At 45.0% G+C, this 17,778-nt stretch overlaps 1 protein-coding gene across 1 annotated transcript in view; it reads left to right on the forward strand.

The window, feature by feature from the left end:
• Positions 1–16,009, forward strand: part of LOC126101507 (diacylglycerol lipase-alpha) — a 477,330-nt gene extending 461,321 nt beyond the window's left edge. The window contains exons 17-19 of the mRNA XM_049912151.1: positions 15,594–15,733; positions 15,779–15,950; positions 16,001–16,009. Coding sequence (XP_049768108.1) covers positions 15,594–15,733; positions 15,779–15,950; positions 16,001–16,009 — 321 coding nt within the window. The remainder of the gene's footprint in view (positions 1–15,593; positions 15,734–15,778; positions 15,951–16,000) is intronic.
• The last annotated feature ends 1,769 nt before the right edge of the window (positions 16,010–17,778 follow it).

A 17,778-nucleotide genomic window follows, 5' to 3' on the forward strand; every position in this document is an offset into this window, starting at 1 on the left:
CGTGATTTTTCCAACAGACGCGTTTCGCTTTATAGAAGTAAAGCATCACCAGTGATCTGTAATTAAGTTATTTACATTTTGATTTGCTTTTAGATCGAAAAAGAGTTCGCTAAGAATAGGTTGATTCGTACTTACGGTGATTTTTCGGCTAATTTCTCGCTTACATCCGGAAATGCCGTCTGCTATCACATCGTTGTTTTTCTGTGTTAGACGCTGATAGTTTTGATCTCATTTTTAGATTTTTAGCCTAAAATTATCAGTGCCTAATACAGAAAAACAACGATGTGCTAGGAGACGATATTTCCCGATGTAAGCGAGAAATCAGCCGAAAAATCTCGGTACGTACAAATCAACCTATTCTTAGCGAACTGTTTTTCGATCTAAAAGCAAATCAAAATGTAAATAACTTAATTACAGACGACTGATGATGCTTTACCTCAATAAAGCGGAACGCATTTTTGTGGGCTGCAACGACACAACAAAAATACTCTCAAGAATTATAAGGCAACTACGGACACTATGGCCACACAAATGAGGAAGCTATTGAGAAAATTTAGAGAACCGCCATATGAAGCTGACTGCCGAACGGTTCTACTGCCGTAACATACATTGTTCGTAAGGACCACGAAGATTAGATACGAGAAATTAGGGCTCATACGGAGGCATATAGGCAGTCGTTTTACCCTCGTTCTATTTGCGAGTGGAACAGGGTATCCTCTGCCACGCACCGTACAGCGGCTTGTGGAGTGTCGATGTAAATGTAGATATTTTACGCGATAATTCAGTACGTCACAGTGTCAATATATCACACAGATCCTTCTGGTGTTGTTAGTCATACACGCCAGCCACACAAATGTAGAACAGATGGCGACCTATCAAGCGCAACAGGTTTCAGTGGCGAGAACCAAAGACAACTCAATAACATGTGGATCCCTTCCAGACAGTAACAACAGTGTGTGCGATTACGGTGGAGTAGAAGCCACAGTGCATCTCCGAGGATAGCCCCTACGTCTGGCATGCTCAATTATAAAAACAGTCGGCTTAAGAAGGCCCCTGACAGCTGCAGCGGGCTGGGCATGGAAGATGCCCGCGCCTACGTCAACCGCTCAGGCAATGCGGTTTTGTAAACGTCTCTGCGGCAGGGCCACACTGTTGTCACATCTGACACGCGACTATCGTTTCACCCTGCAGCTATTAGCGCTGTCCAGCTGAAAGCTGGCAATAGCGCTGCGGGCTGTTGGGAAATTTCTTATGCCGCGCCTACACGACTTACTACTCCGCTATAGTAACCTGATCTCGCGAAACGTAAACTGCGCTCTTACTGTAGAGCTTTCAGTGTTTTACAAACTCAGTTTTGGGGTTTTGTTGGCTATTAGTTTTGTATTGTATCATACCCTATTTGCCTTTACATGAGGCGGAGTCATAAAGTTTTAATTACTGCTTCGGAAAATCTGCATGTGCATATGTGTTTTGTGTAAAGTGAACTGCGGCGTCCTTTTCCATTTTTAGACGACGTTGTAGTGTTGGAACCAGATATTCTCGTGGTTTTCACCTTTTATACAACTGCCTGGTCCGTGATACGCCCATCTTCGGACACACAGATCGGCATTTCTCTCGCGATTCCCAGTTCCTCACAATGACGTTGTCTGCCACTTCCTTCGGACTTATCCCCGCCACCTAACCATCGTTTCATAGGACGGTTAATTTTTGCAATCGTCCTCCACCAAGTCAGTGTGGACAGGTGCAGCGTTGTTGCTCTTCAAATGCAGAAAACGGATTGCAGCACGACAGTCAACTTTTTCATTGAGCTATGCCATGTTGTTTTGGCTCGTGTAGCGGCGCGCTACGCTACTGTGGCGCAATGATTTCAGTGTGCACCAGGACTTCAGTCATGTACGTGCAGACAAACCGAAAATCCTTCTTCCTCTTTATAATATTTCATTCCTAATCCCTATATGGGTTGACAATAATTCTCGTTCTTCATTTTCCCCTATCGTCTGCACATCACTTTAGTTGCTTGCTTGCCTGGTTTGGGGGAGTGGGACCAAACAGCGAGGTCATCGATCCCACCGGATTAGGGAAGGAAGTCGGTCGTGCCCTTGCACAGGAACCATCGCAGCATTTGCCTGATGTGATTTAGGGAAATCACGAAAAACCTGAATCAGGATGCCCTGACGCAGGTTTGAACCGTCGTCCTCCCGTATGCGAGTCCAGCGTGCTAACCACAGCGCCACCTCGTTCCGTATCACTTCAGTTACGAGCACGTTATTCCCAGATCTTGTTTCATCTGCCTGCTCTACAGAGGTCTTGGTTTTCCTCTACTCTCGTCCTACATTTTCCCCCAACTATTAATTTACACAATGAAAGGACAATGCCTGTGTAGGTGTTCAACAAAGAAATTTATTAACTCTAGGAAAATGCGCGTAATATCAGAAACCAGTAACCCTGAAAACAGACTCAAGGCTATACAGAATGTAGTTGCTTCTGAAACGAGTGGCAGGACAACCAGCCACAGATCTCGATAACACCAGTGTTAAACTGAGTGGAAGAGCTGTAAATGATGAGTCACAGCTAAAAAATATCTGTAATAATCGTTTCTTAAATATGCTAAAAAGTATAGGGACAAACAGTTCAACAGAATAATCACAACAGTATGTTGAAAAAGTAACTCTCATAAAATTCAATCATATGTATGACCTGTGTCTCTCAAAAATGAAAGCTCATCTGTTTTTGGTGGTGTTCCCAATAGAGTACTACACTATTGGCCATTAAAATTGCTACACCACAAAGATGACATGCTACAGACGCGAAATTTAACTGACAGGAAGAATATGCCGTGATATGCAAATGATTAGCTTTTCAGAGCATTCACACAAGGTTGGCGCCGGTGCCGACACCTACAACGTGCTGACATGATGACAGTTTCCAACCGATTTTGCATACACAAACAGCAGTTGACCGGCGTTACCTGGTGAAACATTGTTGTGATGCCTCGTGTAAGGAGGAGAAATGCGTACCATCACGTTTCCGACTTTGATAAAGGTCGGATTGTAGCCTATTGCGATTGCGATTTTTCGTATCGCGACATTGCTGCTCGCATTGGTCGAGATCCAATGACTGTTAGCATAATATGGAATCTGGTGGGTTCAGGAGGGTAATACGGAACGCCGTGCTGGATTCCAACGGCCTCATATCATTAGCAGTCGAGATGACAGGCATCTTATCCGCATGACTGTAACGGGTCGTGCAGCCAAGTCTCGATCCCTGAGTCAACAGATGGGGACGTTTGCAAGACAACAACCATCTGCACGAACAGTTTGATGACGTTTCAGCAGCATGGACTATCAGCTCGTAGGCCATGGCTGCGGTTCCCCTTGGCGCTGCATCACAGACAGGAGCGCCTGCGTTGGTGTACTCGACGACGAACCGGCGTGCACGAATGGCAAAAAGTCACTTTTTCAGATGAATCCAGGGTCTGTTTACAGCATCATGATGGTCGCATACATGTTTGGCGACATCGCGGTGAACGCACACTGGAAGCGTGTATTTGTCATCGCCATACTGGCGTATCACCCGGCGTTATGGTATGGGGTGCCATTCGTTACACGTCTCGGTCAGCTCTTGTTCGCATTGACGGCACTTTGAACAGTTGACGTTACATTTCAGATGTATTAGGACCCGTGGCTCTACCCTTCATTCGATCCCTGGGAAACCCTACATTTCAGCACGATAATGCACGACCGCATGTTGCGGGTCCTGTACGGGCTTTTCTGGATACAGAAAATGTTCGACTGCTGCCCTGGCCAGCACATGCTCCAGATCTCTCACCAATTGAAAACGTCTGGTCAATGGTGGCCGAGCAGCTGGCTCGTCACAATACGCCAGTCACTACTCTTGATGAACTGTGGTATGGTGTTGAAGCTGCATGGGCAGCTGTACCTGTACACGCCATCCAAGCTCTATTTGACTCAATGCTCAGGCGTATCAAGACCGTTATTACGGCCAGAGGTGGTTGCTCTGGGTACTGATTTCTCAGGATCTATGCACCCAAATTGTGTGAAAATGTAATCACATGTCAGTTCTAGTATATTTGTCCAATGAATACCCGTTTATCATCTGCATTTCTTCTTGTTGTAGCAATTTTAATGGCGAGTAGTGTATAATGAGTCTAGTGTTAGCTGAAATTTGTAATGTGTCACTAATTCAAAGTATTTTAAAGAGAGACTGAAATATGCTGTTGTTCAACATCTATTTAAGAAAGGTGATAGGAGAAATGTCAATAGCCAACAACCAGTTTCACTGCTGACATGATTTCCCAAAATTTTTGAGAAGCTGAATATTCTAGAATAGTATCTCACCTGAACAACAATAACAGCGTCGGCAAATCACAGTTTGGCTTTCAGAAGAGTTACTCTACTAGCCATTTACACGTTCACTCACTAAATTTTACAAGCATTAAATAATAAAATAGCGCAAGTTGGTATTTTCTGGGCCGTCTGAGGCATCTGTGTGAATCAGAGTATTCTCCTATATTAATTGAAGATTTATGGATATAGTCAACCAACGGATAATGTCATATCTGACTAAAAGAATGTAGAACGCTATATTTAGTGATTCAACCAATATAGTTAGAGGTTGTATATGTTTTTTAAGTATGGCGCTATTGCTTCAGCATACTATGAAAGGAACCTAACTGGTATACATTCTGGATCGGAAGTTTGATTTTATTAAGTTATTTAAGTTGCTTCACTACTCCGAGGGTATCTACTTCTAAGTTACTCATGTTGCCAGCTGTTTTTGATTCGAATTCTGGAATATTTACGTCGTCTTCTTTGTTGAAGGGATTTCGGAAGGCTGTCTTTAGTGACTCTGCTTTAGCAGCACTGTCATCGATAGTATTTCCATTGCTATCCCGCAGAGAAGGCATTGATTGTGTCCTGTCGCTAGCATACTTTACATGCGACCAGAATCTCTTTAGGTTTAATGTCAGGTTTCGAGACAAAGTTTCGTTGTGGAAACTATTATAAGCATCTCCTACTGAAGACCGCACTAAATTTCGAGTTTTTTGTGAAAGACCGCCAACCTTGGGGATTTTGCGTCTGTTTAAATTAGGCATGTTTTCTTCCGTTGTTTCTGCAACAGTGTTCTGACCCGTTTTGAGCACCAAGGGGGATCACCTCCGTCGTTTGTTAATTTGTTTGGTATACACTCCTGGAAATTGAAATAAGAACACCGTGAATTCATTGTCCCAGGAAGGGGAAACTTTATTGACACATTCCTGGGGTCAGATACATCACATGATCACACTGACAGAACCACAGGCACATAGACACAGGCAACAGAGCATGCACAATGTCGGCACTAGTACAGTGTATATCCACCTTTCGCAGCAATGCAGGCTGCTATTCTCCCATGGAGACGATCGTAGAGATGCTTCATGTAGTCCTGTGGAACGGCTTGCCATGCCATTTCCACCTGGCGCCTCAGTTGGACCAGCGTTCGTGCTGGACGAGCAGACCGCGTGAGACGACGCTTCATCCAGTCCCAAACATGCTCAATTGGGGACAGATCCGGAGATCTTGCTGGCCAGGGTACTTGACTTACACCTTCTAAGCACGTTGGGTGGCACGGGATACATGCGGACGTGCATTGTCCTGTTGGAACAGCAAGTTCCCTTGCCGGTCTAGGAATGGTAGAACGATGGGTTCGATGACGGTTTGGATGTACCGTGCACTATTCAGTGTCCCCTCGACGATCACCAGTGGTGTACGGCCAGTGTAGGAGATCGCTCCCCACACCATGATGCCGGGTGTTGGCCCTGTGTGCCTCGGTCGTATGCAGTCCCTGCAGTGGCGCTCACCTGCACGGCGCCAAACACGCATACGACCATCATTGGCACCAAGGCAGAAGCGACTCTCATCGCTGAAGACGACACGTCTCCATTCGTCCCTCCATTTACGCCTGTCGCGACACCACTGGAGGCGGGCTGCACGATGCTGGGGCGTGAGCGGAAGACGGCCTAACGGTGTGCGGGACCGTAGCCCAGCTTCATGGAGACGGTTGCGAATGGTCCTCGCCGATACCCCAGGAGCAACAGTGTCCCTAATTTGCTGGGAAGTGGCGGTGCGGTCCCCTACGGCACTGCGTAGGATCCTACGGTCTTGGCGTGCATCCGTGCGTCGCTGCGGTCCGGTCCCAGGTCGACGGGCACGTGCACCTTCCGCCGACCACTGGCGACAACATCGATGTACTGTGGAGACCTCACGCCCCACGTGTTGAGCAATTCGGCGGTACGTCCACCCGGCCTCCCGCATGCCCACTATACGCCCTCGCTCAAAGTCCGTCAACTGCACATACGGTTCACGTCCACGCTGTCGCGGCATGCTACCAGTGTTAAAGACTGCGATGGAGCTCCGTATGCCACGGCAAACTGGCTGACACTGACGGCGGCGGTGCACAAATGCTGCGCAGCTAGCGCCATTCGACGGCCAACACCGCGGTTCCTGGTGTGTCCGCTGTGCCGTGCGTGTGATCATTGCTTGTACAGCCCTCTCGCAGTGTCCGGAGCAAGTATGGTGGGTCTGACACACCGGTGTCAATGTGTTCTGTTTTCCATTTCCAGGAGTGTATATCCCTCAATTGCTGCCGATACTATTTCCTTGAATTCAAGCCACATCTGGTCTGCACTTACATTATTAATTTTGAAGGAGTGGATATTATCTCTCAGGAAGGCGTCAAGTTAATTTTTATCTTCTTTCTTGAATAGATATATTTTCGTCTATTTTTGGTGGATGTGGGAGTTATGGTATTCAGTCTCGCTTTCTTCACTAATCCCTGTAGTCGTTTTGATGCTCGTTATTGGCTCAGGATTATTTGTTGCTCAGAGGTCAAGTGTGTTTACACAACCGTTTAGTGTTCGAGTGGGCTCATGAATTAATTGCGCGAAATAATTTTCAGAGAATGCGTTTAGCACAACTTCGGATGATATTTTATAAGTACCTCCGAATTCAGACATGTGCATTCATGAATATCTCGAGGGTAAATTAAAGTCCCCATCAACTATAATTGTATGAGTCGGTTACGTGTTTGAAATTAGACTCAAGTTTTCTTTGAACCTTTCAGCAAATGTTGGAAGGTCGGTAAAAGGATCCAATTATTATTTTATTTCTGTTTCCAAGAATGATCTCTACTCATACTAACTCACAGGAACCATCTACTTCAATTCTGCTACAAGATAAACTACTTCTAACAGCAACAAACACGCCACCGCCAACTGTACGTAGCCGATCCTTTGTGAAAACCGTTAGATCCTTCGCAAAAATTTCCGCCTGTAGTCAGGTTTCAGTGCCTGTAATGTCATATGGAATGATTTTCTGGGGTAACTCATATTTAATAAAGTCTTCATTGCTCAAAAAGGGGCTGTAAGAATAATATGTGGTGCTCACCCACGGTCATGTTGTAGACATCTATTTAAGGAATTATGCACTGAGAGTAGTGATCACAGTATATTTATTCGCTCATGCAGTCCGTTACAAATAATCGATTGCAGTTCAACAGGAACAATGATGTACATAATTACAATACAGAAGGAAAATAAGATTAATTACTCCACTTTAAGGCTGTCTTTACCACAAATAGAAGTGTGCAATGCTGCAACTAAAATTTTTGATCACTCACCTGAGGATAGAAAATGTCTGAGAGACAGCAAAGTGAAATTTGTTAAAAAACTGAAAAAGTTCCTCATTGACAACTCCTTCTATTACGTAGAAGAATTTCTATTATTGTAATCTGTAAAAAAAATTCTTATAAATGTTCAACTTGAAGCCATATTTACAAATTAGTTAGCGATGTGAATGTAAAATGACTCGTTCCACAGCATTAAGACTTATTATGCAAAAAGATCTATGGAACACGAAAGTAACTAACGAACTAAGTAACTTATCGGTCCCTTTGTTTCTCCCCCAAAATGATCATATGTCTCCTATGTTGAAGATTTCTTCATTGGTCGTTCTCTCTGTCCGTGAATCTTTGGACTCTTCTCCAACACCATGCCTCAAAAACCCTCAATTTTTTCTCTTCTGGCTCCGAGCAGTATGCGGTAACGGTTCAAACAAAAAGTTTTTAGATACTGCTTCCTAGCGTTCAGTTTGATACTAGTAGCTTCCTCTAGTTGATGAATGATTTTTTTTTTAGCTTGTGAAATTCAGCATTTAATCCCTTGGCATGATCTACCATTCTCTGTTATTCTGCTACCCACGTACTGGAAACAGTTGAGTTCCTTCAGGTTCCTTCCATGAAGACTTAGGGTTGCTGCTATTGGAAATATCCTACGTGCTGTGATCTCGATTTTGTCATGCTGAATACGCATTTCTGAAAAAAAAGAGAAATTCGTTGACATCGAATTTAAATTTAAGTGTCAGAACGGGGATTTTTTGAGGTCAGTTACCCGGAGTGTAGCCTTTTATGCAAGTGGAACATCAACAACAAACAGTTCAGCCAGGAAGGAAATAGAAGCTTTTGAAATGCGGTGTTACGGAAGAATGCTGAAGATAAGGAGTGTCGATCGAATACCTAGTAAAGATGTAGAAATGCCGGACTCTTTCCGCACTAGAATCAGTATCAGACAGCACTTGAAGAAGACTATGAGTCACGCACTTGAAATATCGTGCAAGAAAGACGCGAATAACCGGCAGTAATCCGATTGTTCAACATGACAACGCGTCGCCGGGAAAGCATGAACAATTACAATTTCGGTTGTGCTCTTTACTTTTTCCAGGTGGTACTTAAAACTGTTGTGCTACCACATATTTTGTGTATTTTTGGTATCACATAAACAGCAGAACGTGGAGATTAGTGTGTGATTGCACTGATGTATAGGTGCGAGCACACAGCCCGTGTTCGTAACCGATGAAATACCAGACAGTGGAAGGAGTTCCGGTGTGCGCTCTGCCGAGATGTTGAGCTACGATGACGTTGTGATCTTCGGTCCAAAGATTGGTTTGATGCAGCTCTGCATCCGAGACTACGCTATCTTGAGACCAGTATATGTACTGAAACTCCTCATTGATTTGAGCCTTTACTGTGGTCAAATCGTCTTTATGCGTAGTTTTATATACTATCAACCGATTCATCCTTTTAGCCAAGTTGTGCCACAAATTTCTTTCCTGGTCAGTATGAATCAGTAGGTGCACCTCCTCACTACATATTCAATCGACGAACTTTAATTTCAGTATTCTTCCGTAACACCGCATTTCAAAAGCTTCTATTTTCTTCTTGTCTGAAATGTTTATTCTCCATGTTTATTCTCCATGTTTCATTTACCTAGAAGGCTGCACTCCACGCAAATAACCTCAAAAAAAGAGACTCTAACACTTAAATTTAAATTCGATGTCATCGAAATTCTTTTTTTTCCAGAAATGCTTTTCCTGGTATTGCCAGTATGGATTTTGAACATCTTTGCTTAAGGTACCATCAGTTATTCTGCTCATGTACAGCTTCTAGTGTCTAATTCCAGCGTCGCCACATTTAACTCGACCTACAACCTCGTTACAGGAGATTGTCCACTTCGATCTGTCGCTCTTGCAGGCCCTTTGCTGTTTCTGACAGAACTGCACTGTCATCGGCAAAGTCCAAAACATTTTTTTTCTTGTCTCTTAACTTTAATTCTTTCTCCAAGTCCTTCCTTGGTTTCCTTCATAACTGACTCAATGAGCAGTTTGAATAACGTGGGGAGCAGTCTACAACTCCAGATCACTCCCTTTTCAAGTACTGCTTTGCTTTTGTGTTCTTCGACTCTTATCTCTGTAATGTGGTTTCGCTACAAACTGTAGAAAAGCTTCCCCTCGCTTTATTATATCTCTAGTGCCTTCCGACTTTCAGAGAATGTAGTCCAGACCACATTGTCAAAAGCTTACTCTGCGTGTACAAATACTATAAACGCAGCGTTGCCTTTCTTTAATCTATCCTCTGCGGTAAGTCGCAGGCTCGGGAAACGCAACCTGAGGTCGGCGTCTACTAGTTTTTCCATTGTTCTCTAAACGTAGAGCTACACATTTCTCAAGGTGCTTCCCGGTCTCATTTTCCCCGTAGTTGTTGGACTTTAGATTCCTATTTTGCATGAAGGCTATCGGAGTTGGGTGGAAATAAATTAAAGTTTTACCTCCTGTCCCACTGTCGTCGCTTTCTTCTGTGCAGGAAACATCCGGTCAGGCTCTGCTCTGTGCTGGTGCTAAGATTTTAGGAGTACAGAATTTCGTTTGGTTCGTGCTTCACCGTATTTGCGACTAACAGATAAAACTCTTATACAGTCATCTTAATACTTGAAGACGGTAAATGCTTCTTGGCAATAATAATACACCAGTTAGCGTTAGAAGACGTCGATGGGTCCGTAACTGTAACAATCAGAAGGCGAGGGAGCGATGCACAGTGGTTGGGGAGAAATACGGAAACACGCGAGAAATGCACGCTTGATCATAAACGCAGATGCCAATCAAGCCTGCACGGCTCGTGTGCAGTGTCGCCAATACGTTGTATGTGTCACTCGCGGCCATAAGAGTGTTCTGTGTAGTTGTGAGGGGATTACCTCGGAACTAAGTGAATTCTAGCGTAGCCAGATTGTTGGTGCTTGTGTGTTGGGTGCTTCCGTAACCGAGATCGCCGAAGAGTAAGGTGTTTCAAGGGACATCGTGACGAAGATTACCCGATACAGCGAAAGCAGGAATACATCATCCACTATGCCACAACGACGAGGGAGTGCCTCGAGTGAGCGTGACGGAAGGTCATTGAAGGGCAACGTCACGGCAAATAAGAGAATGATAACAGCAAGAGTCAGTGCAGAACTGAATGTCGCACTTGCGAACCCTGCCAGTAACAAAACAATACAAAGGAGGTCCATAAGTTGACAACTGCAGAGCGAACGGGAATTCCAAAACCATTCATCAGTGATGCAAATGCCCATAACAGGGAAATGTGGCGACGAAGCCATAAAACCTCAACTGTGGAGCGATGGAAGAAAGTCATTTGGTCAGATAAATCTTAATTCAGATAATTTAGAACTCATGGAACAAAGGATATTGCGGAGACATGGCTTAGCCACAGCCTAGGAGATGTTTCCAGAATGAAATTTTCACTCTGCAGTGGAGTGTGCACTGATATGAAACTTCTTGTCAGATTAATACTGTGTGCCGGACCGAGACTCGAATTAGAGACTTTTGATTATTGCAGGCGAGTGCTCTACCAACTGAGCTACCTAAGCGCAACTCACGACCCGTCCTCACACCGTTACTTGAAACCAGTACCGCCGGCTGTGGTGCCCGAGCGGTTCTAGGTGCTTCAGTCCGGAACCGCGTGACTGCTACGGTCACAGGTTCAAATCCTGCCTCGGGCATGGATCTGTGTGATGTCCTTAGGTTAGTTAGGTTTAAGTACGTCTAAGTTCTAGGAAGCACAGACTCAGCATACAGGAAAGTCAAAACAACCTTTGGTGACATTAAAAGCAACGGTGGTAACATTAAGAGTGCAACGGGAATTCCACTGTTAAATGCAGAGGAGAGAGCAGATAGGTGGGAAGAATACATTGAAAGCCTCTATGAGGGTGAAGATTTGTCTGATGTGATAGAAGAAGAAACAGGAGTCGATTTAGAAGAGATAGGGGATCCAGTATTAGATTCGGAATTTAAAAGAGCTTTGGAGGACTTACGGTCAAATAAGGCAGAAGGGATAGATAACATTCCATCAGAATTTCTAAAATCATTGGGGGAAGTGGCAACAAAACGACTATTCACGTTGGTGTGTAGAATATATGAGTCTGGCGAGATACCATCTGACTTTCGGAAAAGCATCATCCACACAATTCCGAAGACGGCAAGAGCTCACAGGTGCGAGAATTATCGCACAATCAACTCAACAGCTCATGCATCGAAGCTGCTTACAAGAATAATATACAGAAGAATGGAAAATAAAATTGAGAATGCGCTAGGTGACGATCAGTTTGGCTTTAGGAAAAGTAAAGGGACGAGAGAGGCAATTCTGACGTTACGGCTAATTATGGAAGCAAGGCTAAAGAAAAATCAAGACACTTTCATAGGATTTGTCGACCTGGAAAAAGCGTTCGACAATATAAAATGGTGCAAGCTGTTCGAGATTCTGAAAAAAGTAGGGGTAAGCTATAGGGAGAGACGGGTCATATACAATATGTACAACAACCAAGAGGGAATAATAAGAGAGGACGATCAAGAACGAAGTGCTCGTATTAAGAAGGGTGTAAGACAAAGCTGTAGCCTTTCGCCCCTACTCTTCAGTCTGTACATCGAGGAAGCAATGATGGAAATAAAAGAAAGGTTCAGGAGTGGAATTAAAATACAAGGTGGAAGGATATCAATGATACGATTCGCTGATGACATTGCTATCCTGAGTGAAAGTGAAGAAGAATGATCTGCTGAACGGAATGAACAGTCTAATGAGTACACAGTATGGTTTGAGAGTAAATCGGAGAAAGACGAAGGTAATGAGAAGTATCGCCCACTGCTTGACTACTGCTCAGCGGTGTGCGATCCGTACCAGATAGGGTTGATAGAAGATATAGAGAAGATCCAACGGAGAGCAGCGCGCTTCGTTACAGGATCATTTAGTAATCGCCAAAGCGTTACGGAGATGATAGATAAACTCCAGTGGAAGACTCTGCAGGAGAGACGCTCAGTAGCTCGGTACGGGCTTTTGTCAAAGTTTCGAGAACATACCTTCACCGAAGAGTCAAGCAGTATATTGCTCCCTCCTACGTATATCTCGCGAAGAGACCATGAGGATAAAATCAGAGAGATCAGAGCCCACACAGAGGCATACCGACAATCCTTCTTTCCACGAACAATACGAGACTGGAATAGAAGGGAGAACCGATAGAGGTACTCAAGGTACCCTCCGCCACACACCGTCAGGTGGCTTGCGGAGTATGGATGTAGATGTAGATGTAGATGTAGAAGTAGTAGAAATGAGAACAGCGAGAAACTTAACATCAGGATTGATGGTCACGAAGTCAATGAAGTTAAGGAATTCTGCTACCTAGGCAGGAAAATAACCAATGACGGACGGAGCAAGGAGGACATCAAAAGCAGACTCGCTATGGCAAAAAAGGCATTTCTGGCCAAGAGAAGTCTACTAATATCAAATACCGGCCTTAATTTGAGGAAGGAATTTCTGAGGATGTACGTCTGGAGTACAGCATTGTATGGTAGTGAAACATGGACTGTGGGAAAACCGGAACAGAAGAGAATCGAAGCATATGAGATGTGGTGCTATAGACGAATGTTGAAAATTAGGTGAACTGATAAGGTAAGGAATGAGGAAAACACTGATAAGGAGAAGGGACAGGATGATAGGACATCTGCTAAGACATGAGGGAATGATTTCCATGGTACTAGAGGGAGCTGTAGAGGGCAAAAACTGTAGAGGAAGACAGAGATTGGAATACGTCAAGCAAATAATTGAGGACGTAGGTTGCAAGTGCTACTCTGAGATGAAGAGGTTAGCACAGGAAAGGAATTCGTGGCGGGCCGCATCAAACCAGTCAGTAGACTGATGACAAAAAACAAAGTTCTAGGGGACTGATGATCTCAGATGTTCAGTCCCTTAGTGATCAGAACCATTTCAACCATTTGAACCACCAGTACCTCGTCTCCCCAGGCTGTGGCTGGGCCACGACTCTGCAATATCCTTTCTTCCATGAGTGAAGTCTGGAGGATAGGAGACAAGGTACTGGAGGAAGTAAGGGTGTGAGTAAGGGTCGAGACTCAAATGGCTCAAATGGCTCTGAGCGCTATGGGACTTAACTGCTGAGGTCATCAGTCCCCTAGAACTTACAACTACTTAAACCTAACTAACCTAAGGACATCACAAACACCCATGCCCGAGGCAGGATTCGACCTGCGACTGTAGCGTTCGCTCGGTTCCAGACTATAGCGCCTAGAACCGCTCAGCCATCCCGGACCGGCAAGGGTCGAGAGTCGTTCTAGGGTACCTCAGACGGTAGAGCACTTGCCCGCGAAAGGCAAAGGTATTGAATTCGAGTCTCGATCCGGCACACAGTCTGAATGTGAGATGAAGCTCGAGAACTGTTAAGGGGCTCCGGAAAGGCTCAAAATCATGAAAAGTTCAATTTTTACTTTTTTGCGTTTTCTGAATCTGCAGAAATAGATATATAATTTATTCAATTCCGAAGACTACAACTATTTTTAAATTTTTTTTGAAATGTGTTCTACATGGGCGTGACCCACTGTGGCGCTGTTAATCTGCTGTCAAATGGTGTTATTATTAACGTCCGTGTTCATCAGGTACATTTTAGTGATGTGAGATAAAGTATGTGTTGTGGCTAACCTATTTTCAGAGACTTAGCAGGACCTGAACTGTTGAAAAAGTGTATTCACGGAAAAACTCAAAACCCCAATGAAAGTGTAAATAGTGTTATATGGTCGAGAATCCCCAAGACTGTATTTGTTGGAATAGAAACACTTCACTTTGGTGTGTATGATGCTGTTGCGACTTTCAATGATGGCATCATTGTAAGGTGCAAGGTATTTAGAAATATGGGAATGAAGATAGGTTGTAACATGGTACGAGCGATGCTTGCTTTAGACAAGGAACGCCTTCGGGCTGCAGACAGGGCTGTAAAGAGTCTAGAAATACATGCAATAGTAAACAGGAGGAGGAACAAGAGGAAGCTGGAGGAGGAGTTTGCAGAGGATGAAGATAATCCATCCTATGGACCTGGAATGCACTAAAAAGTTAATCCAATCTTTGTCGCTCGATTCCCAAAACTTTTATTTTCTCATACTAATTACATGTTTTCTAAGGATCTTCCAAACATATTTGTTTCAAACTTTCAGTAAATGTTACACAGTACCTTCTGCATAATTTAACACAGCCTTTTTCCAAAAAAACTGTATATTTTTGAATATATAAATAAAAAATTGCAAAAAAATGTTGTGAATTTTCATTACAATTGAAAAAAAAATTATCTTTAATAACTGAACTAAAATTTTGTAAAATCCCTGTGTTAAGTTGTAGCCCATATTCCAATAAATAATCTGTAAAAAGTTCAACTTCCTACCTCAAATACTTTGTGAGGAAAGATGTAATTTATAAGCGTTATTTTAACATTGCAAGTATAGGGCGTTCCGGAGCCCCTTAATATCGCTGTTGGAGGCTGCTCCGCCCGTGTCGACAGTGAGGGAAGAGTTTCGCCTGAAGTTATGCCTCCACCCATTACATAAGTGTCGTGCGGTTTCTTCTTCAAGACAATTCTCAGCCGCATTCCACAGGGGCAATGAAGATGGTCCTGCATCGTTTTCCATTGGAAATGTTTGATTACCCACAATACAGCCCGTAATTGTCTCCCTCTGCGTTTCGTCTCTGCTCACATGAACCGCTGGCTATTAAGACAACATTTGGGCACAGACAACGAGCTGTAGGCCTTCGTAGAGGGAATTGGTGGAAAGCACTGGCGGCTACCTTCTGTAACGAGGGTATTGGAAAGTTGGTACAACGCTACGACAAACGTCGAAGTCGGATAGGCGACTGTGAGGCTGGCTTCGCTCTTGCAGGTGAGGAGCCCGGCGCAGGACGGCCTGCACGACGAGTGGTTCGGGCTGGCGCCGCTGGCCACGCCCGAGTCGCTGTCCGAGGTGTCGAGCATCAGCTCGCGCGCCAGCTGGCTGCTGGCCGACGGGCCCGCGCCGCCCCCGCCGCCCCCGCCCTCCGCCTCGACGCCCAGCGCCTCCGCCGCCTCGGCGGCCACGCGGCCGGCCACCTCGTCGGGCGACGACCTGAGCTTCGCGTCGGCGCGCCAGACGACGGCGACGGCCACGTCGAGCGACGACTGGGAGCGCACCAGCGGCCGGCGCGCCTCCAGCGAGGCCTTCGTCAGCGTGCGCGGCACGCCCTCCTCCTCCGACGACTCGGTGAGTACCCCAGCAGGCTGCACGAGTACCAAACTGGCGTTTCTCTACAGACGGTGTAGGGCCCGTGAGGCCGCGTCTGCAGCGCCGTCCGCTCCCTGTAACGGCTGACGACGAATGTCAGCGCACAGTAACCAAGTTCCATACATCGGAGTTTTGTGCCTACGAACTACAATTTGTGGACTGTTGTGTCTAGACAAGACAGTCTAGACACAGGGTGAGGTTACCGAAAGGGCACGCGTCAACTCACGCCGACTGGCGTGAAGTCTGGAACAGGATAAGTTGTGAATGCTATAGAGAAAAGTATGCAGCTTACGTTGTACTTAACTTTTATTCCATCATTGTGGTACATCGCTATTGACGATACAAATTAGACTCTCTCCAGATAGGGTTAATGGCGCCTTGCTAGGTCGTAGTCATGGACTTAGCTGAACGCTATTCAAACTGTCTCTAGGCAAATGAGAGAAAGGCTTCGTCAGTGTAGTCGCTAGCAAAGTCGTCGTACAACTGGGGCGAGTGCTAGTCCGTCTTTCTAGACCTGCCATGTGGTGGCGCTAGGTCTGCAAGTACTGGCAGTGGCGACACGCGGGTCCGACATGTACTAATGGACCGCGGCCGATTTAAAGCTACCACCTAGCAAGTGTGGTGTCTGGCGGTGACACCACATGGACACCATTGCTTTCTGTTGTCATTTGAAGAACACTGCTGCAGAATCGCATCGAATGCTTATCGAAGCTTTCGGCAAAATGCTCTTGGGAAAACACAGCGTTTCAAAATGGTTCAAATGGCCCTGAGCACTATGGGGCTTAACATCTTAGGTCATCAGTCTCCTAGAATTTAGAACTACTTAAACCTAACTAACCTAAGGACATCACACACACCCATACCCGAGGCAGGATTCGAACCTGCGACCATAGCAGACCCGCGGTTCCGGACTGCAGAACAGGGAAAATGGATTCTGCACGAACTGAAAGGAAGACACCTAGCAAATCGAAACGTGTGACTCCCTCCGTCGGAGGTTCGAGTCCTCCCTCGGGCACGGGTGTGTGTATTATCCTTAGCGTAAGTTAGTTTAAGTTAGAGTAAATAGTGTGTAAGCTTAGGGACCGATGACCTCAGCAATTTGGTTCCATAAGACCTTACCACAAATTTCCAATTTTTGCAAATCGAAAGGCCACTTGTGAAGTGCTCTTCTCCAGATACAAAGCAAAGTCGCTTCTCCATCAAATATATTGACAGGTGAGGAAAAATGTATAAATTTTGAGAATCCTAAGCGTTGTAAATCACGAGTAAATTCAGCCAACCATCGACATCCATTCCAAGACCAAACCGCTTTGGAAAGAAGACAAGTCTCCGTGTTTGGTGGGATCAGAAGGGTGTCATCTATTATGAGCTGCTAAAACCTGGTGAAACCGTTAACCCCGATAACTGCCAACAGCAAATGATCGATTTAAATCGAGCATTACGTGGAAAACGACCAGAATATGGAGAAAGGCAACACAGAGTCATATTGGTCAATGATAACGCCCCATCACACACAGCAAAACGTGTCAGGGAAAAACGATCGAGGCGTTCAGTTCGGAAATACTAGGGCATGCGGCTTATTCTCAAGACTTGGCTCCATCCGATTGTCATATGTTTGCATCATTGGAACACGCTCTCGCTGAACAACGCTTCAATTCGTATGAAACAGTACGAAAATGGCTCGCGACTGCTTCGCTTTCTTGGCGTGGCATTCATGACCTACCAGAGAGGTGGGAGACAAGTATAAACAGATGGACATCATTTTGAATAAAATATTGTTCATCACTTTCAAACAAAAGACGTGTAA

This window comes from Schistocerca cancellata, chromosome 9 (assembly GCF_023864275.1).
Source record: "Schistocerca cancellata isolate TAMUIC-IGC-003103 chromosome 9, iqSchCanc2.1, whole genome shotgun sequence".
Taxonomy (NCBI): domain Eukaryota; kingdom Metazoa; phylum Arthropoda; class Insecta; order Orthoptera; family Acrididae; genus Schistocerca; species Schistocerca cancellata.